Source organism: Apostichopus japonicus, chromosome 19, assembly GCF_037975245.1.
Source record: "Apostichopus japonicus isolate 1M-3 chromosome 19, ASM3797524v1, whole genome shotgun sequence".
NCBI lineage: Eukaryota > Metazoa > Echinodermata > Holothuroidea > Aspidochirotida > Stichopodidae > Apostichopus > Apostichopus japonicus.
This window is the reverse complement of record NC_092579.1, coordinates 4,573,026-4,597,908: the sequence shown is the minus strand read 5'-3', so window position 1 is coordinate 4,597,908 and position 24,883 is coordinate 4,573,026. Positions and strand designations below refer to the sequence as shown.

At 37.1% G+C, this 24,883-nt stretch overlaps 2 protein-coding genes across 2 annotated transcripts in view; both read right to left on the bottom strand.

Annotated features, from left to right (window-relative positions):
* Positions 1–3,285, bottom strand: part of LOC139959797 (uncharacterized) — a 39,183-nt gene extending 35,898 nt beyond the window's left edge. The window contains exons 1-3 of the mRNA XM_071957650.1: positions 3,029–3,285; positions 2,318–2,580; positions 263–448 (exon numbers count right to left, since the gene is read on the bottom strand). Coding sequence (XP_071813751.1) covers positions 263–448; positions 2,318–2,567 — 436 coding nt within the window. The 5' untranslated portion in view covers positions 2,568–2,580; positions 3,029–3,285. The remainder of the gene's footprint in view (positions 1–262; positions 449–2,317; positions 2,581–3,028) is intronic.
* Positions 3,286–6,547: 3,262 nt separating this feature from the next.
* On the bottom strand, positions 6,548–20,611 carry LOC139959798 (adenylosuccinate lyase-like). Its single transcript, XM_071957651.1, has 10 exons — positions 20,389–20,611; positions 19,557–19,760; positions 18,809–18,933; positions 16,306–16,524; positions 15,362–15,452; positions 13,924–14,141; positions 13,215–13,305; positions 11,740–11,829; positions 10,266–10,442; positions 6,548–9,093 (listed from the first exon to the last, which is right to left on the bottom strand). The coding sequence occupies exons 1-10, from the start codon at positions 20,563–20,565 to the stop codon at positions 9,007–9,009; spliced, it is 1,479 nt and encodes a 492-aa protein (XP_071813752.1). The 5' UTR covers positions 20,566–20,611; the 3' UTR covers positions 6,548–9,006.
* Positions 20,612–24,883: the final 4,272 nt, after the last annotated feature.

Genomic DNA, 24,883 nt, shown 5'->3' with positions numbered 1-24,883 from the left:
AGGAATAAAACTTGTTATGGGATAACTTTTGGATAGACCTTTAGCTGTGAAATGTGTCAGTCAAGACAAGAATGAAAAATAAAGCCAATTTGTTAGACACATTTTTTATACAGTTTTTTTATTATAATGAAATGACAACTTTGGGATTACAGATGTTGATTCTACATGGCAGACAAGTATATTGAAACTATACCGGTGCCGAAAAGAATACATGAAAGGAACATTTAAAGAGGGATCTGTTTCAGTTCCGAGAATCCCTTACCTGTATTGACAAATGTATCCGTATCCCACTGAAATATTTCTGCATAGTGCAAGTAGCTTCCTTCGTCCGACTGGTACTGTCCGCGAATCAGGAAATGTTCACCATCGAGATAGAAGTACTTTAAGACGGTTGCGTTCCCGACGTCAAATCCACTCTCGGCCTGAATTGTCCAACTGACCTCTATCTCTGTAAATTATGTAAGAAGGAGAAAAACTGTTTTTTTTTTTTTTTTGTGAAAATATTTTTCAAATTTTTTATAAAATTTTAATAAGTATTCCCTGTTATATCTGTATGTTGAAGCTATATTCCAATACAATTGCAGATCTTGTATCTTCAAGAATAGCTCTAGGCTGGAACTACTCATAACGGAATCATTTAATGCTATGGATGAGGTCAAGAAATTCTTTGATTTCAGTTGCCAAATTTATCAAAGATAAAATTAGTTTGAAACACAAAGGGTAACTCTAAAGCCAGACAGAGGGTTATCCAGGGTATGTTATATGCGTACTGTAACATGGATTGATTTTTCAGAGATAATATCCTTAACCAAACTGCCTTAAAGGCATTGAAGACGCGCCACAAATCGTGTGTCGCCCTCTGAAAAAAGTTAACTTTCCGTTGCTTGCAATTGAAGATTTCTTCTTGTCACTACAAAATGCAGACAGTAATGAAACGTGATACCTTGTTATCTTTTATCTGGAACTGAGATCACTGAGTTCCATTACAACTCCCTGCTGAGATGTCCATCGCTGCTTTGTACACTGTGTTGTGGGTATTGACTGTAGCTGCATGTATTGACTGTACACTAATGTATAATTACTGACGGTAGCAAGCTATGTGTGTATTTTCTGTGATCGATGGTGATGTCTAACACTTCTGTTTACACCTCATTCAAAACTAGGTCAGATTACTGGCATCAGACGTTTCTTTGTGCGTGAGTCTTTACTCCCTTTAAATCAAACCTTTGGTGTTATTGCAGGACCTATAGACCAGCATTGCTACAGAAGCTCAGTATTACGTACAGCTGCAGGTGGGCCTGTACTTCAATGCTCAGAGAAGCAGTTAAGGCAAGGTGTTGGGAGTTATTTTAGAGCCCTGAAGTTATTTAAAATACGTCAAATTTTGTTAACAGTCGTTTTCACGCAATGAGCACGAGTTACAAAAGCAATTACAAATATAACAGAATCTAAATTTGACTGTGAAGTCCTCCAAAAAATATCACTCTTCTTTTGATACACAAACTATGCAAAGGAGAGCGCATAAATTACTAGACGACAACAGTGAGACAAGTTAAATTTAATAATTAATAATGTTTGGCTATGTACAATACTACTTATCCATGTGTGGCTAGCTAGAAGAAAATCTGGTAAACATTTTGAAAATTGTTATGCTTTATTATTAGTATTAAAAATGTACATATGCCACCATTTGCTATGCAGACCTCCAAATCCAAACATTCTTCACACACTTCCCCCTCCCCCTTGATTCACCTCTCCCCCATGACACAATGTTCCACTTTTCAACCAAAGAAATAGGATCATCCCAATTGTAAAATCTATGAGGCTATGAAATACATACATCTCTGTAACACATAAGATGCTATGAAATGTAACACCTAAGATGCTATGAAATACAAACATCTCTGTAACACCTAAGATGCTATGAAATACATACACCTCTATAAGATGCTATGAAATGTAAAACCTAAGATGCTATGATATACATACATCTGAATAACACCTAAGATGCTATGAAATACATACATCTCTATAACACCAAAGATGCTATGAAATACATACACCTCTGTAACATTCAAGATGCTATGAAAAGATACTGTAAATCTCTATAACACCTAAGATGCTATGAAATATATACATCTTTGTAACACATAAGATGCTATGAAATACATAAATCTCTGTAACACCTAAGATGCTATGCATACATCTATATGATGCTATGAAATGTAACACCTAAGATGCTATGAATACATACATTTCTATAACACCTAAGATGGTATGAAAAGATATATCAGACAAAAATATATATTTTGCTAACCTGAATCTCTCTTAAACCTTTTCTGAGATTTTATGTGATGCTCTAAAAGACTTTTTTCAAAGCTGACAATCTCATCTGAAATTGAACTCATCTTCAAGTTGAGAGCAGCATCGTACGTGTCTGCCCGCATCTCATCGCGATTTGTTGAAAGTAAAGGTGCATCTTCTCCAAAATTTAGAAAATCTAAACCGTGCTCAAGAGAGGAAGACAGTCCACTTAAAGCGACCAAAATAACCAGAAAGAGTGGCATTTTCAAAACAAGACTGCGGAGAGAAGTGAAACTGTGTAGCGAAAGCCAATGCTGTAATATAAGTGCCAATGTGAATCCCCTAGAATGGAAGATGGCCTAAGGAAAAGCAAATAATGTTGATATATAACTAACATTCCAGTAAATATATGAAGCAGGAATTCACAACAAATACATATTGAATATATATGTTGTCAAGATTGCAGGCAGGAATAACATGTTAATTACTATATAATGTATATATGTTTGACTATTGAAAAGTGCAGTGCATATCCTATTATGCTTACAATACAATATGCATAGACAATGTATACCTTGGCAACTATAGTAAATCATAGCCTAGTCTTTTCCTTTCCTACAGTCTTCCACAATGTTAACTGAAGATGTCACAGAGCCATGAAAGGGATGAATTTAAAATACTTAAAAATACCCCCTGGACAAAAAGAAATCAAACATATACTTACATATTTGTTTCAATAAATTAATTCTGCCAACCCAAAAAAGGAAACAAAAAACAGTCAGTCTCTCAACTAAGGTCCACACAGCCTTCAGAAAAGTAGGGTGGAATAAGACTGCTTTACTAAATGCTGGCTGCTGTAGCAGTCTGCTACTGACCAGCCAATAGCTTTGCAATTCCTTTCATTGTTATTCATCATCATATTGCACCTAATCCCTGACCAGTCCTGTAATACCTCACATACCAAACTGAACAGGTTTTAAGTCCTCTGCATATGTATTAGCTCTACTCATGAATATGCATGACCCAAAATTTTCAACATCCAGCTATCCACACCTTGGGCTTACTGATATCCATAGAATTTTGAGGAAGGATACAATATGCAAAGAAAATGCAAAATTTTTCTTCAAGGAGACCTAATTTCCTTTGGATATATATACCATTAGTTTACCCCCTAACTGATGAGATAAATAACATGCCTTTTAAAATGCCATGAGTATATATACATGCAAAGGAAACAAATTAATTCTATTTTCTTTGGATTTTCTTTTAAATTTAAAACTATTAAACCCTTACTGTGTTAATAAGGTGCACAAACTGTACATCATCTCAAACTGATCTAAAGACATGCAAACAAATTTAAAAGAATAAAAAACCCACATCAGAAACCAGAAACACACACAAAACTGAAAAGTATATTCGTTACTAATTAGAATCAGATGTTACTTGAATGGTCAAGTCACTAAAATAGCGTCCAATTCCGACATGCTTAATTTACAGCTATGAATTACCATTTAAAATACCTTTATGGGGAGGTTCTTACTTCTATCATTCACTGATATTCCATCGTGTGAGTGACATTCAACTAGCAAATATTTATAATATCTAGAGGCATTAATTTAAACATAATTCATTTATTTCAAATATATATATATGCTTGTCCATCACATGATGAACTTGACCTTTTCCACTATTCAAGAATAATCCAGAGGGAAGTTTATATTGAAGAATGAAAGAGGAACATATTGTAAGCATCCTCATGAATATTTGCATCTGTTAATTATATCTTTTTTGAGATAACACCTTTTGAAATTTGACATTTTGCTGTACCATAATATTGAACTTAAAGAAAACAAGTACCATGTCATAGATGAACACTGAGAAATCAATCCAAATTTTCTTCACAATTTGGACAAACATTAACAACAACATGTGACTAAAATATGGTCATTGAGTGGTTGATAAATAAATCCCTAAATCCAAGATGGAATGTCCCTATTCTATTCAAGCTCACATCAATAAAGCAAAGTGAGGGGGGGGGGATGAAAAACAACAGATGTTTACTCTCAGTGTGTGTAGCTATAATATCAAGCTTTGTTTGCTTCAAGTTGACTTTTGGTACAAAAATGCAACAATTTCAACTATCGATATCTCTAAATTGCAATGTGGAATTTTGAATACAACTGTCACCAGGATCATCCTTTTCCTCTTTCATATCTAAGATCAAAAATTGTCCTCGAGGAGTAAATTTTTAATTGATTTTATTGTAAGGATTACATATCAAGGTATCGTAATATATTAGCGGATGCGTTAAAATGTTCTGTAATTCCAACTACGTGCTAGAAAAGACCTTCAGTACAAACGCATGGCCGCAGATCCAACATAATGGGACAAGGGGCTTGTATTATATTCACTTCATTATTTTATTCACCTTGGTGAAGGAACATTAATTCGTCATTCTGGCTATTGGCGATGGGGAAGGCCATTTTCGAATAAATTATGCACGTACTACATTAGTTTCCTAAATTAAGGATATTCCTAACTGTAGACTGCCTAACACAGCAAGACTGTACATCTGGGCAGACAGCAAGAACAAATTATTAAACCCCCCCCCATCCATTCTCTTCCCCACATACAGAATGGAGCATTTTTAATTATCTTCATATCACCTAGTGGAATATTTTAAAACAAATTCTCTGGCTACTGTTTAGTGCATTAGTTTTCAACAAAAAGGTGTTTTGTCAGTTCTAACATTAGCATTTTATAAATCTTTCTAATAGAAGTTTTAAATGTAGATATAGTTGGGAAGTCCATGATTATGCAGACTATACCATTGTATTACAGGTAAAAGGAGATTTACAGGTATATGAGATGTTGAAATACTTCCAGGTTTGAATAAAAAATGACCTGAGGTACGCTGAGTGTTATCCTTTGTATATTAAAGCTTAAAAGAATAGTCCAGCTCTTAATTTCTTTTTGAAATGTTAAAAGAGGAACAAAATCTAAGCATTCTGGTGAAATTTACTGTTTTTGAGATATTGACAGTTGTAGTTGCCACCTTTCGTACCAAAAGTTAACTTGGAGCAAACAAGTGTGACGTCATTGTTGCCCACTGATAAAAATATGTTTTGTTTTCCTTTAAAATTTTCGTCGAATTTTAAACCCCACAATTGGATGCATCCACTATGTGAATGTACCAGAAGTATTGCTATTTTATAATCTTCACATCCCCTTTCGACAAACTAGTAACCCCTATCCAATCCAAGGTGAAATCAATAGACTAAAAAATAAAGAACAAACAAAACATTATTTGTCAGTGTGTAACTATGACATAACACCTGTTTGCTTCAAGTTCACTTTTGGTAGAATATCAGATAACTTCAACTGTCAATATCTCAAAAACAGTACATAGTAATTGAATGCAAATTTAACTAGAATGCTTAGATTATGTTCCTCTGTAACATATCAAAAACACATTTTGACCTGCACTATTCTTTTAAGTGTTAATCTAACACCACTTATATTATAGCTCACTCATGAAAGAGGATTGCATTTATCAAGCAAGAGTCTTGCTAGCATCCCCGTTGGGTAAGGAAAGATCACCGAAACCGTAAATAAAAACCAATCAAAATCGTGTACATTTAAATCAAAATATAATTGGATTAAAATCTCAAAATAATGAAACTACACAACCTTACATTATCCTGTAAACTTAATCCTTAACATACTTTTCCCACCCTCAAAAAAAAACACATCCTCCCATCGCAAGTCCTAAATGTTTGTCCTTATTTAAATACAAAACTAAAGAAGAACACACAATAAATCCCCCAAGTTATGAGTAATCAAGATTTTCACAGGTTTACAGAGGTAGACCAGTTTAATCATTGGTGGTTGTTGAGACAGACAATGTATTAATGAAATGGCATGAGAAGTAAGTCTTCCTAGGCCAACTAACAAACTGAGATATTTTCCAATGATATTTTAGGCAAATCTGCCAGTTACTGACCCTTTTCTGACCTCAGTTACTAAACAAAGAGAGTGAGGTCAACTGAACTTTATTATCTTGGACAAAGGTCACCTAGTGTAAATTAATGTAACACAAGACAGAATATTGTTCCATCTCAGGAAACGTTTCAAAAAGGTAAACCAGAAAATTTCCCATTTTTGGAATCACACATGTACAGTAACTGAGAATGGCCAATAAGTTGAACAAGGTATGCATAGATGCCATGAAGTTTTTTTGTGCTTTTAAACATTAATTTGAAACAATCTGGTGAAATAATGCAATGAAAGGAAAGATCATTTTTCCTGAAAAAACATGAGCTGTTAATTTTGTCCCACAATAATTTACATCTGGGTGTAAAGAAATAAGGCAGTAATTTCAAAGTCTTGCAATGGAAGAATAATACTTTACATCAAATTGTTTGGACATTAAATGCTCTATATTGAAGTTGACTAGTTACTTAGGGTGGCCTTATTGTTCTATCAAGATATGTTTTTATTGAAGGACCTCAACTTATATGTTACCAAACTCCCTAAACAGGGCAAAACTACCAAAAACAGTTATATATTAAACAGACTTAACACTTGCAGAGATAAATGTACAAAAAAATCCACAAAACATCTTTCTCAAAACATTCCACAATTTCATAGCACATTAACAGAGAATGGAAGGTGTAATTGTATCCTTGAATATGTATGGCTGGACAATTCCCCAATAAGGTCCAAATTATGACAATGTATGCCAACAAATTCATCATAAATCTTATCTGAATTCATACAACAAGAGAAAACTTTTGTTACCTCAGTTCTATCCCCACCACTAATCATATATTTCAGTTTTATATTTACGCTACGATACCCACCACAATACCCACTATACACCACATATACCATATATCACATCTTTTGAATTGATCTGCTTCTTTGTGTTAACACTACCAACAGTCAGAGGCATGAGTTCAAAATAAATATGGGTAAAGAAGGAAAGTTAAATTCAGTGATTATTATCAGATCCAGATTATGATGGAAACTTGTCTTACTATGGCAAGGACAGTGCTAGTGAGAAGCTTAGGTATAAATATTTAAGGACTAGCTAAAAAAATCCTTTTCAGTTACAGGTACAAAGTTTAGATTGACAGAAGTTTATTTTCAAGTTCTTTACTTAGCTTGATTTCTTCCTCAGTTTTTTAATTTCTTCAGATGATGAAGAAAATCCCTCCAAGAGACAATCTCACAGGAATGTGAATATGGCTGTTCCCATGTATTTGCAGTGTACTATGAAGTACAGTAGGTTTACATAGAACTTGTTTACCTCAGTTCTATCATCATTATCAATCATCAAACATCAATAAGCGATCAGTATTTACAAAGCGCTAATATCACGACACACTTCAGATGCGCCTTGAAAGAGAAAGGCTTTAAGCTGTATCTTGAAACTGGTCAGTGAGTGGCAATGTATGAGTTCATGTGGCATGGAATACCATAAACAAGGGCCAATTCTAGAAAAATGCACGACCACCTTATCCATTGAATTTGAAGTGAGGCTCAATAAGGAGATTAGCATGTTGAGAGCAGAGAGAACTTCACCAATATTCATATATATTTTTCACATATTTATACGTAAACAGCCTACCATGCCCAGTTGGTATACGTACATAGCGTTGTACATAATACACTCTCCCACTAAAACCAGTTCATAAACAGTTCTTTGAAATTGCTGAAATAACATTCAAGGATCAACTTTACAGTTAAAGGAAGCTTGAAAACTATTTGGAACACCGAAATATGAAACTTGGCAGAATAGATGTCAGAGCAGAATGTAGTACCAAGAAGCTTAAGCTTCTCCGGTTGTAACGTTAGAGCAGCCTACATGGGAACATTCTTCGTGTTGGAGCTGGATAGAGCGATGTGTAAACAACGAAGAGTCTGCTGTTCAAACTTGTGTAACACAAAACTCACAAAATCATCGATGCAGTACATATATGACGGCTTAAGGATTTTTTTAAATCATATATAATTTATAAGAAATTTCACCGAAAATTCAGAAATTAATCTGTATTCAAACATGGTTTTTGTTGTGATTACTGTAGGAACTGTATGGAGCGTGGGTTATGTCGCAATCTGCATTTTGGAAGGTGACATCACATTCTGTACTGTTCAAAGTATAATTGATATATCCATCCTAAACAATTAAAAAATCAATTTCTCTCTCAAACGCAACATTAGCGTTCTCATATTTTGAAAACATGTTTAAGAAATTATTTTTCGTTTTTTAAGGTAACTTCTAATGGCTACCAGACAATTCTTTTAAGAAAGGTTAACAAAACTTGCAGACAGGCAGATCATCATACCTCACCATACCTAAATCTGTAAAGTTATCACAAGTCGAGCATATTGCAAGCATATTGGCGGTTGCATGTTTCCCACGGCAGTATTCGGACGTGTCTCTTGAAAACTTGACAATATTTCAGCAAGGGTAAATCACACTCTCAAATGTTATAACAAGTTTTGTTTGGGGACTAAAAAAAAAAACATCGTCGCTGCTGTGCTTACATTTTGCAAAAATCCAATTGCCAAGTTCTCTCAACAATAAAAAAAAACCTTTCGGTTTTAGATGCTGAGTGTTTCAGCCTCTAAATAGACAACGTCGAGAGAATGAAGTTACTTTACATCTTCAAGATGAATTCCATCATGGCCGGCAAATTACACAGACAACTCAGCTTTTCCTTCCAAAACCTCAGAATATGGTCGCAGAGCCGGGGAGACCTCCTTCTCAATGAACTGAACGACCTAAAACAGGGAAGTAATTGAGTGTTCAAATTTTTATATTGCAGTTTTAAAATATTAATAAGTATAAAAATATAAACATTAATTTAAAAAATTCAAATTTAAAAAAATATAGAGATTTTTTTTATTAAAGGCTGATTATTATTATTATTATTATTATTATTATGTAGCAGTTTTGGTAGGCTATGTATTTTTTTCTTCTCTCATTTGAATATTATAATTCCTACGTACAAAAATTGCCATATATCTTGACACTTATACATAGCAACGTGACCATTTTGCATAGCGGTTTGCCATGGAATACTGCATAAATTAATCCCTACTGAAAGAAGCAGGCAGACCATTTGAGTACCAAGCTAATATCATGGTGATTGGCTTGTATACTCTTGAAGTAATACAGGCTGAACATAACAAAACTCGTTTTTTAAATGGCCACGGTGTGAATAAAGCTGTACAATACAGACGAACAGGTGACACACAGACATACAAATAAAACAATATCTGATATGTAAAAAAAAGACACATCTTCCACAGTATTGGAATGTACAACTACTAAAATTACTAACACTCAAAATCAGTGGTCTTAATTTGTTTTTTTGTTTTTTACAAATAAGAGCAAAATTCTAGAATTTGTTTTATTTTACTGAAAGTGGTACCATAAGAGCAGAAACTCACTTTATATTGCAAGCCATTTGCATAACATTTTGATTCAACAGATTATTCTCTAAATATATAGGGGAATTATAAATTAACAGAAACAAAATTTCAGCATTTTTGAGAGAGAAAGTTGCAAAGTTCTCCAAACAAAATTCACAAATCTGAGACCTTCGTCACTACTCCAAACTTGATGTACAATCACAGAATAGATCGAAATAAGATATGCTGGGTGATAACAAAACCAATTTAGATTTTATTTATTTATTTAATTTTTTAGTTCTTGTTTAGTTGTTTAGTTTGACATAATTCTCAAAATATATGATTTTTGTTACTATCAGGCATTTAAAAGAGGAATTGGTCATGTTTCATATAATTATGTCACATGTTCAAACAGTTCATGCAAATCAGATGTTTTAAGGTTGTAAACAACTCATGAAGAGCAAAATATGACCTAGTGTAACAAATTATTGCAGCAATACTGTCCAACAAGATGGCCAAAACAAGCAGCAACAACTGACCTGATCTGGAGCCCTGCCTACGAATGATTTTGGATGCAGCAACTGATCGAGTTGATCCCTGACGGGATTAAAGTAATCCGTTCTCTTAATCCTCTCCACCAGGTCGTTATCCCCTCCTTCCTGCTTCACTACTGCAGCAGCCTCTTGTGAAAGAGTTCGGATGTGTTCGTGACATTCCTTTGAAAGAAGAGGGAAATAATTTGTAAATCTTTATCACTTTGTCTGACTGCCTAATGTCAATGGTTCTTATTGAAATAGTCTATGTCATGAAAATATACCATCTTTCTATTAGAGCCTTGAGGAGGGGAAGACCAGGACATAAATTACAACCAGTTGGTCCGGTTGTCCAACCACTGCATTAGATGTCTCAGACCAAACTAGCACCTTTAGCAATCAAGAGAAAAATCTGCATCTTCGAGGAACCTCTATCTGTTGGTGGTGCCTTGGAGGACCTAGTTGTGAACCAGTTCCAAGCTGGAAGAACCGGGAAACTGCTCCAGCCCTGGTCTTTGAAGGTCAATCGATCACAAAACTGGAGACTTATTTGTCTGTTTTCATGTCAGTCCTTCTTGTAGTTCTGTCTCTCACTCTCTTCAAGTCTTGGCAATCCCACCTCCTCTTTAGCCCTCCTACTTATTTCATATGATAAGATAGATCTGACCGTCCAATTCACCGGGCCTTGACCAGTTCCCCTTCTCTGTCCTCCATCCCCCGCCTCCTTTTATGATAACCCATCTTCACCCCTCACCTCCTCCATTACAAGTTTACTTATTTTACCTTTTTCCTCCACCACCCACTACTAGACTCCTCCTAAAACCATCACATATTTTTGGCCAAAGTGTCTGCTCTACGCTGATGAAATCTCCACCACGCTACTACCCTTACCTCTTTAGATCATCATTCCACCACCAATCTCTTGCCAATGTATTGAGAACATTTCTACTCCTGTCTGTGTCTCCCAACCTACTTCAATTCTCTTCCTAAAATTCACCTTAGAATTAGCAACATAGTTCTTCCATTTCTACTCTCATCATCATAGTATTTTGCTTTGTGTGTATCTTTACCTGTCTGTTGCCTCCTGGTAACTGTTCCTCCTCAGCGCTTCTTCTATCCTCCCTCATCTCCCGCCCCTTTGCCACCTCCTCAGTCTACCTCCTCCTCCATCTTTAACCCCCTTCTCCACCTCATCCTACATCACATTGTGTATGGTAATCATTCCTGCCTATATGTTATCCCCTAATCCTCTTTCTTCTCTCCCCTCCCCCCCCTCAAATGTTTCCCCTTTAATCTCCTTGTGACATATCCTTACCTGTCTATTTCCACCAGCTTTCACCATTGCCATGATAATGTTCTCATCGCAATAACATATGGTAACCATTCCTGCTCATATGTTATCCCCTAATCTTCATAATTCTCCCCCTTCCCTCTCCCCTCCACCATTTTCCCCTTTAATCTCCTTATAACATATCCTCACCTGTCTATTTCCACCAGCCTTCACCATTGCCATGATAATGTTCTCAGAGGCCATGAAGGGCAGCTCTTGTAGAATGTGTCTCTCTATGACCTAAAAAGATTAAAACACACGAAACAATATAAACTTCGAATATCTCTGAAAGGTAATATGCTAATGCAATCAACTTGAAAAGTCAATGTCCAAAGATTTTCTACACTTTCAATGCAATTATTTTGATATCATTATCGAAACGGCCTAAACTTGGGACTACAAAATAATTTCTTACGGAAGATATCTTAAGACATTAGAGGATACAATTACAACTTCCATCCTCTGTTAATGTGGTATGAAAGTGTGGAAATAAAAAATAAGTTTAGACAAAGATAGGTTGTAGATTTTTTTTTCTTCTCTGCAAGTGTTAAGACTGTTTAGTATATACTGTTTTTTGGTAGGTTTGCTCATTTTTAGGGAGTTTGGTCACTAATCTCAATAACCTCTAATATCCAGTAAATTCAAATGATTCAGAAGTCAGAATAACAATACTATTATTGAAAGGATTATCCAGTGGCAGGAAATGTGATATTTTAGCTACAAGAGAAATATAATACCCAACCTCTATTATATTGCCTTAATGCAAGATGTGGTCGATTGAATGAAACCTGTTTTGTTTTTTACTCCAGAAAGTTGAGCAACAGTACGGGGGTCTGTGATGTCATCAAACAAATGGTCAAGTAATGTATTATTGATGAATTTATCATTGAAATTAGGACATTGGGAATGTTTCCTTTAAATAACTCTCCTTGTTCTCTTCATTTTAGAATTTTGTCAAAATTCAACCTGTTTCGTAAGAATATTATTTTCCTCTGTGGATGGATGATTTTCATGTTATACAAGAAAACAAAATATTTTCGTCTCCACAGTACAAAATGATACACAGATGTGATTTTTTCATTAAAATATGGAAACTTCCCAGCTATATTGGTCAACAATGACCTTCAGCCACTGGAATAACCCTTGACCTTACAATTGGCATGTGCACAACAAAAAGGCACAATAACAGGTCAAGTCTTTTGTCACTGAGACAGACAGGTTGAAATAAATATCGGTCTAAAATTTCAACATGGATAATGATTTTAACGACCACAATTCAGAAGCTAGCAAATTGAAGTTTTAGCAAAAGGTGGAAATAACTAATTATAAAAAATAATTGATTACTTTTCCTTTAAATGTTGTTTTCATATTAAAATGAGAACAATTTAGAATTGCCCCTTACATAATCAATGGCGGGTTACTTGTGTACTGTGGTGAGGGCTTAGGAGCCAATTTTCAAAGCGAGTATACTTAGTCGAACAAGAAGCGGTTCACTTAAAATTCAAATATTAGAGTGTTTTGAGGTGACTGAATAATATAAATTGTCTTTGATCCCTGCCTTCGTTATTCTTTTAAAGTTCTTTAATCATTAAATGCAGCATTAATTCTTCAGTTGGCTCTCTCACCTTTGGATAAACAACCAATCCTTCAAATATATTCTGCAAAATACTCAGCAAGCTATCTGCAGCCAGAAATCCCTCAGCGAGACAAATTCGCCTGAAAGGAAAAGGAAAGTTTGAAAGGGTAAAGAAATTAGGTCCCCAAATTGGGATATGAAGCAGGGACCTCAGGAATGCAAGTTCTGTTCTTCACCAACAGAGCTATCCAGGCCTTAGTTAGTAGTATATAATATAGTTTTGCTGGGGAGGAGAGGGGAGGTAGGGGAGGAAAGGAGAGGAGAGGGGAGGGTGCAGTCAGACACCATAGTACATGACATGAAAGGGTGTACACGATGGGTCATCAGATGCCTGACCAGAGAACAGTGTCGTTCGCTATTCATTTCTGAGAACCCATTATACGAAGAGGCTCTGTTCGGGGTTCAAGCAATCAGTTTTGATAAATTTTGATGCCTGACCAGGTTAGAGTCACATTTGCTATTCATTCTTCTGTACCTCTCACTACACACTCAGGGATCGACACCTATTAACCACAACCCTGCCATCCATAACCACCTTCATACCACCACACCGAGAGGGTCCGTAAGGGGTTCATATACAGGGTCACAAGATGCCTGGCCAGGTTGTCGGAAGGTAACATTTCCCCTTCATCTCTGAGTACTGTAAGCACTCGTTACTGCACATTCAAACCTCTATGTTCAGTTAGTTTGTCACCTACCTGTTAGCACTGTCATCTAGCGTCCTCTCAAACCACTGGACAGAGAGGGTCTGCAGGGGGTTCATACATAGGGTCATCAGATGCCTGGCCAGGGAGCAGCACCTCTCACTCCTCATTGGGTTTCTCTTGTAAGGCATAGCGCTGGATCCGACCTGATCCTTCTCAAACGGCTCTTCTAATTCCTTCAGATTTGCCAGCAGTCTGATATCTGTACAGATCTTGAAAAGAAGATAGACAATACAAAGTGAGAAATGGCTGGAGAGCATCTACTCTTGGGTGAGTACAAAAGTGAATAAACTGGAGTACAAACAGAAACTGGAGTACACATATAGAAAATTGAGTACACATACTAAACTGGAGTACACATACTAAACTGGAGTACAAATAGAAACTGAAGTACACATATAGAAACTTGAGTACAAATACTTAACTGGAGTACACATACTAAACTGGAGTACACATGCTAAACTGGAGTACACATACAAAACTGGAGTACACATACTTAACTGGAGTACACATAGTAAACTGGAGTACAACTAGAAACTGGAGTACACATATTAAACTGGAATACACATGTACTTAACTGGAGTATACATACTAAACTGGAGTACACATACCAAACTGGAGTACATATTGAAACTGGAGTACACATATAGAAACTGGAGTACACATATAGAAACTTGAGTACACATACTTAACTGGAGTACACATACTAAACCGGAGTGAACATACTAAACTGGAGTACACATGCTAAACTGGAGTACACATGCTAAACTGGAGTACACATACAAAACTGGAGTACACATACTTAACTGGAGAACACATAGTAAACTGGAGTACAACTAGAAACTGGAGTACACATATTAAACTGGAATACACATGTACTTAACTGGAGTATACATACTAAACTGGAGTACACATACCAAACTGGAGTACATATTGAAACTGGAGTACACATATAGAAACTGGAGTACACATATAGAAACTTGAGTACACATACTTAACTGGAGTACACATACTAAACCGGAGTGAACATACCAAACTGGAGTACATATAGAGAAACTGGAGTACACATAGAAACTTGAGTACACATACTTAACTGGAGAACACATACTAAACTGGAGTACACATGCTAAACTGGAGTACACATGCTAAACTGTAGTACATGTTAGACATTTAATGGGAGTATAGAGTTCACCAAAAATTGGACTACATGAATAAACTGGATTACACAAATTAAATAAATATTTTTTTTCATATCAACTGATCAATATGTTATGATCATATCAATATGTTATGAATGCAACCTTTACACTTTACCATAAACCTTTTTCCTAAATGTCACAGTGAAGCTTGGATATCACAGTCCTATAGTTGAGGATACAACCCTTCCCCCCCCCTACACATAGACCTTAAAAATATTAGTCTTTCTCTTTACCTTGTGTACTGAGGCACCTAGACTTGCTAAGGCACCAATAATATCAACATCTACTTTTCTGCTGTAGGTCTGTCCTGTCACAATGTAAGCCCTGAAAAAAGGATCAAAGTGAGCCAAAAAAAATTATGTAGAGTCTTAGCATCATCTTCATACCTAAATATTCCATACAACCACAATACTTATATGAGAATAAATGCAAAACTACAGTTCATTTGCACAATATATCACTGCCAATGAATATTCACATATTCAGGGAATACCTGCTATTCCAATTGCTAAAAATTGCTATACAAGCGCAAAGATGTACAGCAGTTTTCGTACAAAGGTGTCGTAGTATCGAAAAGAGGAAAAACTTGTGAGCCAACAAAACTGCTACATGACGCTTTTAAAATTTGAATATTCCCTGATGTTACAAATCCAGAAGTATTATACTAAATACAAAAGGCAAAGGTGCAGGGCCTTGTCTTTTAAAAAATTCCTGATTTGCTGTTACATCACACTTCTCAAGATAGTTGGGTGTGCTACAACTTGCACTCCCTTAGATAGTTAGGTGTCACGTTTATACTCGGTCGGTGATTTCAATTGCTCTGTCCTAGTGTAGGGTTATACAGTAGAATGTTCGAACATCTTCTGAGAATTTGGTTACAGGCCTTCCCGAGGGTATGTAAATCACACATGTACGACTCAATTCAAGAATGGGGTGAGTTCATGAATGAAATCAAAGGAAAAAGTATATAATTCAAGTTTTATATTATTTTAATTTATTAGTAACAGATTATTATCTTATGAACTTTTACAAGGTCTGATAAATCGCATTTTACACGGCCATTCTAGGCGTGCGATCACACTCGCATGTCTCGAAAGACAGTGCCTGAAATTGACAACTGGTTTCGACTTTACGTTGGATGCTCTCAAAAGAAGAGAAGATACTGGTTACCACTTACTCATCGAAGCCTGCTAGACTTGTCACAAGTCTATCTAATTCTTCAACTTTCTCAGCATTTCCGTCAAAGAGAGCAAGAAAGCTTGCTTGGGTACCGGTGGTCCCCTTCACCCCTCGGAACCTCATGTCGCTCCTCGCTCTGCTTATGTTTCTTAAGTCCATGCAGAGGTCCGACAACCACAGACAGGCTCTCTTACCGACGGTTGTCAGCTGTGCTGGTCTTTGAAGAACGAGAGAGAGAGAGAGGTGGAGAGAGAGGAATGTTTAACAATTAATGCCAGTAACTCAAGAAAGGTGCAGGTTTTTCTTTTTACTCTGAAACATAACATGGAATAAAAAGAAAAATTTATGTTCAAATAAAACAAACTATTTAAACAAGTTACTACCATCATTTATTAATCTACCTAATCAACTGAAAATGATCTCTTCCTGAAACCTAGGCATTCAATAATCCAAGCAATCACATCGCTGTCAGTGGTCAAACATCTGAAAGTGACCAAGATGCCCTGTGTCCAGGGACGGCCCCTGGATCAAAAGCTTCCCTGGGCATTTCCTCGGATTTTATGTACCATCCCTGGGATACACCTGAAAATCTTTATTAAAAGGCCCTGAATTATAACAATTTTTACTTGCTTGGCCTCACATTCATAGGGAATAGCTTGAGCCTAGGCTAAGCTGAGATTGTTTACTACTGTAGTAGGCTACAAACGTAAACTTGACAAAGGTTACTCAGATCATGGAATAATTTTCACCTTTAATTTTATATTAAGCAAAGCATCACGCTGCACCTAGTGATAAAATAGAAGAGGCTTCTGACAACCTTCAATGTTACGGCCAACTGGTTACGGCATTGAATTCCTATCTCAAACAAAATGCTCGTTTTCTGCATGAGATGTTCTCACCTTGGGCATTTGAAATGTATACAGGATCACCATAAACACTGAGAGACCCTCTAAATACCTTCCATTAGAAGTACAATGCAGTTACTAACCCTTGATGTCAACTTGACTGGGAGTATTGCATTCCTGGGTAAGATATGGTCACCTGAGTCTAACACTAACTTTGCTAATTTATCATACAGTACACAGGAACTGACATGACTTCACACTATGTCACTAAGTGTATGTAGTTGCCAATTGGGCATTGGTAGGTGGTGGTAGGGACAAAAGTTGGAGGGACATTGTCCTTCTTCCCAAAGTTCCCAACAAATGCCCAGTGCTACAAACAGGATTTGACAGGGTATAAGATGCCTGTACCAGGTATGCAGGCTAATCTTATACATTCAACTTAACCACTTACGATACAATATAAGAACTTACTGAACATTGAAAAAAAACAAAGAAGAGGAAGGAGCCAAATAACACAGGACAGGAACTACACAGATCCAGATAACCTGTATGTAAAGTATAATAGGACGAGACAACACAGATACAGAAATAACACATGACAGGAACTACACAGATCCAGATAACCTGTATGTAAAGTATGATAGGACGAGACAACACAGATACAGAAATAACACAGGACAGGAACTACACAGATCCAGATAACCTGTATGTAAAGTATGATAGGGCGAGACAACACAGATACAGATATAACACAGGACAGGAACTACACAGATCCAGATAACCTGTTTTAAAGTATGATAGGGCGAGACAACACAGATACAGAAATAACACAGGACAGGAACTACACAGATCCAGATAACCTGTATGTAACGTATGATAGGACGAGACAACACAGATACAGAAATAACACAGGACAGGAACAACACAGATACAGATAACCTGTATGTAAAGTATGATAGGACGAGACAACACAGATACAGAAATAACACAGGATGGGAACTACACAGATCCAGATAACCTGTATGTAAAGTATGATAGGGCGAGACAACACAGATACAGAAATAACACAGGACAGGAACTACACAGATCCAGATAACCTGTATGTAACGTATGATAGGACGAGACAACACAGATACAGATAACCTGTATGTAAAGTATGATAGGACGAGACAACACAGATACAGAAATAACACAGGACAGGAACTACACAGATCCAGATAACCTGTATGTAAAGTATGATAGGACGAGACAACACAGATACAGATAACCTGTATGTAAAGTATGATAGGACGAGACAACACAGATACAGAAATAACACAGGACAGGAACTACACAGATCCAGATAACCTGTATGTAAAGTATGATAGGACGAGACAACACAGATACAGATAACCTGTATGTAAAGTATGATAGGACGAGACAACACAGATACAGAAATAACACAGGACAGGAACTACACAGATCCAGATAACCTGTATGTAAAGTATGATAGGACGAGACAACACAGATACAGAAATAACACAGGACAGGAACTACACAGATCCAGATAACCTGTATGTAAAGTATGATAGGACGAGACAACACAGATACAGATAACCTGTATGTAAAGTATGATAGGACGAGACAACACAGATACAGAACTGGTCGAATACTTACTGATAGTGTGTAAATCCTAATGTTGGTAAATCTTTATAATTCCTTGCAAACTGAGATAATCTCTGGATGCATCTGGCAAGTTTTGGGAGAATTATGTCAAACGCATCCCTCAGAACAATAAGGTCCTGTTGATAAGAGCAAACAATGGTTTCATATAACACGAGAATGGGTGGTGTGCACATTTCTATTAAAGTATATGGCTTTTGGTATGTACATATTTATAAAAAAGTATTGTAACGATTTTTACTACTTAAGGTCCATAAAAAATATTTGTTTACAGCAATCCACTGTACGGTTAGTCCTAATGATTTTAAACTTGAAGGTCCAAAATGTGTTCTTGCATAATGTACATGCTTGCAAGTGACCTCTTTTTCAGTTTTTGAAATACCATTGTTGATTTAATAAATACTTTGAGTTGTCACAAAGACTTTCCATTTCAAGTTGAGCTGCTAGTCACATTTTGTATTTATTTGTTTCATGTGTACTGAGTTTGCATCCTGAAAAACAAAATCATCTTTTCAGAATAGTGTTTAAGACATCTTACAGGTGAGGTTGTCCGATCACATTTTAAAGAGACTAAATATAGCGGACTGGAGTCCATGACGCAATAGAGATAAAACATTTTTTTTTCTTACAGAGTGCAATAAACTGCACTCCTAACAGTCACTTAAGGCATGGGATCGCAATTACATCGCAATGTTCGCAATGTTAAAAAAAAAAAAAAAAGATTTAGAAATCATATAAATACCGTATTGTCTCCTACATAGCATGATGTAGCTCCAAGATGGATAATCGGTGCCGCAGCAGGACAGCATTGAGCAAATGTGTAGACATGAGCCATCACATCATGTCTTCTCTTTTTCTCTTCCTCTGCTGCCATCTTGAAGTCAATGTTGTCAATGTTTTCCTCCATTTCTTTCAACTGCACATCTGTTATGTTCAAACCTACTTTCTATGAAATGTGAGAGAAACATTATTTTATGATGAGAATTAGGCATATAGCATACTGTATATGACCAAGATAACCTTATTGCATAGTAAATTTGTTGGGCGATTAACAGATAATTTGGGGGAGATCATGAGAGGCTGCTTGGGAACAGGGAAGTTATGTTTACACTTTGTTCAGGCCATAAAGATCCATAGAAAAAATATCTTGCTACAGTGTATGGCCACTGTTGGCTAGGCCTGCTGTGGACAGCTTTAAATAGCACATTTGTATGACTCAACTCAAGACTACTGTAGGCCTAGAGCTGCTATTGCTAATGGACAAATGCATAGCCTAGACTCTATATAAACAAGGAAAAAAGGGCAGCTTATATAGTTATACTGTTGAAACACTACTTTCATTAACAAGAGCTACACAAACTCATAGCCTAAAGTTAGGCTTAGTTATACACCGCATAGGAAGCACAATCATTCTGGAGTGTATTCCATGGTGAGGCTTTGTCAGACTCAGAGAACGCTATCCCGAGTACAGGTGTAGTCCGAGTAGGCTGGGTCCTTTTGTACATGTTACTAAGCCTAACCAGTGTTACCTAGGCTAGGCTAAGGCTGGTAAGAGCGATTAACGTAATCCTCACCTTCTGAGACTTCGCTAATATTAGCCACAGCTTTCGCCAAGTCGAAAACTTCTTCGCGTCACTGAAGTTGTAGACCATGTCTTTAGAAGCATATCTAGCAACTAATGGTGAACGATAACTCTGTTTTTCTTGATCCTTTTCTGCCATTACAACTCCGGAATGAAAGCTTACCGCCATTCTCGTTGATTTTCCGGGGATATCTGTAAATGCGGTGGCATGTAACTGTGTTTAGTTCCCATGCACGGTGTGAGCAAGGAGATTCCCAACTAATAGAGTTTACACCGTGTATAGTAGCATAACTTACACTATGGCTTGTCTAAGCAGTGGCGGGCTGGCCACACGGGCATTTGGGCAATGCCCGGTGGGCTAGGGAGCCTGGTAAAATTACAGCCCATTTTCACAATAGCTAATTTGAATACAGACGGGCTGTGTAGAAATATATTTTTAACTGTGGGAATCAGCTCATGAAATCACCATGTTAGTCTGTTAGTTCGTAACAAAAGAACGTGCTATTGGCAACCCCTCCAGAAAACGAAGTTAAAAAGGTAAAATCTTATTAGATTATTTGGATATCACTCAGTAGCTAATTCCTGAGAGATTATGTATGAATAAAAATGACCCACATAGGCCTACGGTAGGGTGTTCTGGCGCGTATCCAGGGGGGCGTTGGGGGCGAGCCCCCCCCCCCCGGGTAAGGAAAAGAGGAGAGAAAAAAAGAGGGAAAAAAAGGGAAAAAGAGGGGGAAAAGAAAGAAGGAGAGGAAGGAAGGGAAAAGAAAAAGAAGAAAGAGAGAAAAAGGAGAAAAGGAGGGAGTAGAAGATAAACGCCAAGACCTCTGGAAGAGAGAGAGGAACAGTCATACTTACAACGCTGACCCCTATTATATACACAGGGTAGCCAGTGACGGATCGAGTATTACGGAGGGGGTGTGCGCCTCACCCTACCCCTTACACTGACAACTCCATTTTTGACGTTTCCATTTTTCCTCTCCCACTAATGTATCTATATATATATATACTATATATGGTCTATCATAACGCGTGTGTGTGTATGGACGCCTTAAACAATTGTTACAATTGTGCTATGGAACCAACTGTGGCTGGTCTTGAACTCGACCGAGTCGTCGGGGAACATGACGCATTTCGGGAAGGGGGCGACCGCCCCCCCCCCCACTCCCTGAGCAAATTTTCTTTATGATATCGCTAGTAATTCCAAAATAGACAATGCCTAGATGCAACTTACAAGGACTGGGAAGTGTCATTTCCAGCGCTCTGGGAGACATTTTCGGCCAAAATTTTCTTGTACGCTTCGCGCCAGCTCGGTGGCGCTACGCTTAGATAGTTTGCCTACAGGCTTCGCCCCTCCCTTGGCAAATTACTCGCTACACGTCTGTTTGAATTTGTAAAGCAAAGAGCAGATATCACATCATATCAGTGAGCATGAAAATGCATGTTCCAGGATGAACAGCCTCAAAACTGTCTATGTGTGTAGTCAAAGGCGTAGCTAGGAGCCCAATTGGATTTGGGGGCTGTAACGACTTGCCCGAAAAATATAAGCAAAATTTTTCGCGTGTTCAACATGTTAATGTCAATATCATATAAGCAAGCATCGGTCATTACATCAAATGGCATCGTGTTCCGTACGGTTCGTGAAAGTTGCGCAGTATACCGCCGGATGCTAATGTAAACAACGAAATGTCTTATGTAGATGTAGAAAAAGCATACAGGTCCAATTATATCAAAACTCTCTTTTACAGTAGTAATGGCGAATTAGTCGGCCAAGCTTAGAACTTTATTTTAATTACCAAGGAGATCATTTTTTAACTATTCATTTCCTTAAGCTACATCATTGCTATTTATTTTTCTTTTAGTAGGTGCCGGAAAAATTCTCAGCATATTGCCCGAATTTCAGGGGAATAAAATTGGTTGGGGGGGGGGGGGCTGCAGCCCGCGCCTCCTACGCCTATGTGTGTAGTGTTCGGTTTCGAAATATCTGATATCGGAAATATCTGGTATTTTCATATCCTTCAACGAAGTTTTATAATAGCCGTTACAAGAGGTTTTAATGTTTCTACACTAATAAATTAACTGTGTCTCAATTTTCGAAAATTTCCTGACCAACATTCTTCATCAAACTTCCCTCTACTCGTGCAATTTTGACCTGTCTGTTGGGGGTTTAAGGAGGTTTTTCTATATTGGTTGTCCATAGATTGAATTTTGTGCAACATTATGGGTATGTTTTGAAGTGATTTTATTCACGAGAAATGTGAATTTTCAAATTCTGAACAAATAATGGTCTTAAAACCTTGAAAAGTGGGGCTTTCGGATATTGTGGGCCGTGACGTAGAATCACCTACAAAAGCAATGATCCACAGGACATGCAATGAGGTCGAACATGATGTGTGACTGGTGACAATCTTCAAAAAGGTTATGGATGGTAAAAAAAACTGTTGGGAAATACTTGGTTCTCAGGCAAAAGTGTACATCTGGTTGGTCATTTTCAAGCCCGAGAAGTGCCATTTCCGGTGATCTGGGGGTATCAAAACCAGAAATTTTCTTGTACGCTCCGCGCCAACCGATGGTGGCGCTCCGCTTAGATAGTAATTCGCGCCCCCCGGGTTAGAAAATCCTGGATACGCCCCTGGTGTTTTGGTTATCAAAATTAGACGAATGTTAGTCGTCGACGAACATCTTGAGGCGTTCATGTTGATGTCTGTGGGAAAAAAGATCTTGGCCAAACTTGACACTAAAAATATCATTGATAGTGTGGATGCCAGAAGCAGCGAACTGCGTAGGCTCTTACTCTCGTAGACATGACGTGTGTTCGTGTTATTGAACATATATGTTTTAGTGGATTTTATTTAGGTTTCAGTTTTTTTTTTTCCTTTTTTTCATGTTGTCACAAAATGCTTGAAAAACTTAATAAAATTCAGTCTAAAACATATTTTTGTCTTTTTTGTTTACGTTTTTCACTTTTCTTAGTTTAATCAAGTGTTGCTTCTGGGAAATTATTTTTGGGTCTTTTTTGAAAGATTATTGTTACCTACAAAATTGAGAAATACAGCACCATTTTGCATCTAGGCATTCCTTAATTTAAAAAAAAATCTCAAAGGGGTAAACCCTCCCCTTAAACCCTGCCTCAGGTAGGATGGCAAACACTAGTCAGTATAACATATCAATATCAATGAATAATGGGCGGGTCTAGGTGAAAATGCCCTGGCCGGTTTTAAGATCCAGTCCGCCCCTGCCCGTGAACCCTTATCAAAATTTCAAAGCAAATAATATATAATAATCTAATAACTATAGACAAACAATGAAGAATAGTATTAGAAGTAGAGTATGTGAGGAAAGTATGGCAAGCTATTTTATATATATATATATATATATATATATATATATATATATATATATATATATATATATATATATAAATATATATATATAAGTACATTAGTACATCATAAGTACATCAGTACATTGCACAAGATTGCAAGTCAGACACATAACGTATACAAATGACAACGCCGTAAGTGAATGCGAAAACTTGCTTGATTTTCATATATTTTGCCTTGTAAGTGGTCACAGTAAAATCGAGTTCCTCTACCATTCCCTAACTTCTATCATATGTTCCAACGATCACATATAAACCTTGTTTAGTCCTCTCACATAGGGGACAATGTCAACAATAAGTCAAATATTAGCTGTCCGTTCTCTGTTTCCATTTGAATTTCCTATTACCTTGTGCGGGACTTCGCCGTTGTTAAGCCTACGCCCGCCTTAGGAAAAACGCTGATATGTACATCATTATCCACACAACCGAGTGCTAACAGTATTTGTTTCAGTGGCGTAGGAAGGTACTTTTGAGTGGGGGGGGGGGGCTGCAGACTGATGGCCGGCCTGGGGAGTGGAGTCCCCTTCCCCTTTGGATATTTTTTGCATTCCAGGTGGCCTCAGATGCAATTTGGTGCAATATAGCACACTTCAACACCCACTCCATTTTGTAAATAATTTTGCATTTTTACCTGGCTTAGATGCAATTTGATGCTCCAAATGAGATTTTTTTCTCATTTGGAAATGAAAAAGGGGTTTTCTGACTTGCGAAGCGGGGGGGGGGGGGCGGAATGATACTTCCGCCCCCCATATTTTTCACTGGGGGATAGCGCCCCCAGCCCCCCGGTTCCTACGCCCTTGATTTGTTTGGTGACTATTACAGATACAGGGAAAGGTTTGAACCTTTCAGGTTTTACTAACCGCAACCCTACAGATTGTAAATTAACTTGCCTTTTCTCCTCTCCTTTTAAGTCGTAAACAACAATACTTCTTAACCTTCCCCATTCCATCATAGACTATAGTGCATATGTTCAGCCTCTAATTCACTAATGGCACTCTACTTGTATCAAATGTTATTAGAGTTTATGCTCCTTATCGATTCTAAGGAGCATTCAACAAAGGGTACCGGTAATCCTCAAAATGTATTTTTTAACTTGAACCTTGTT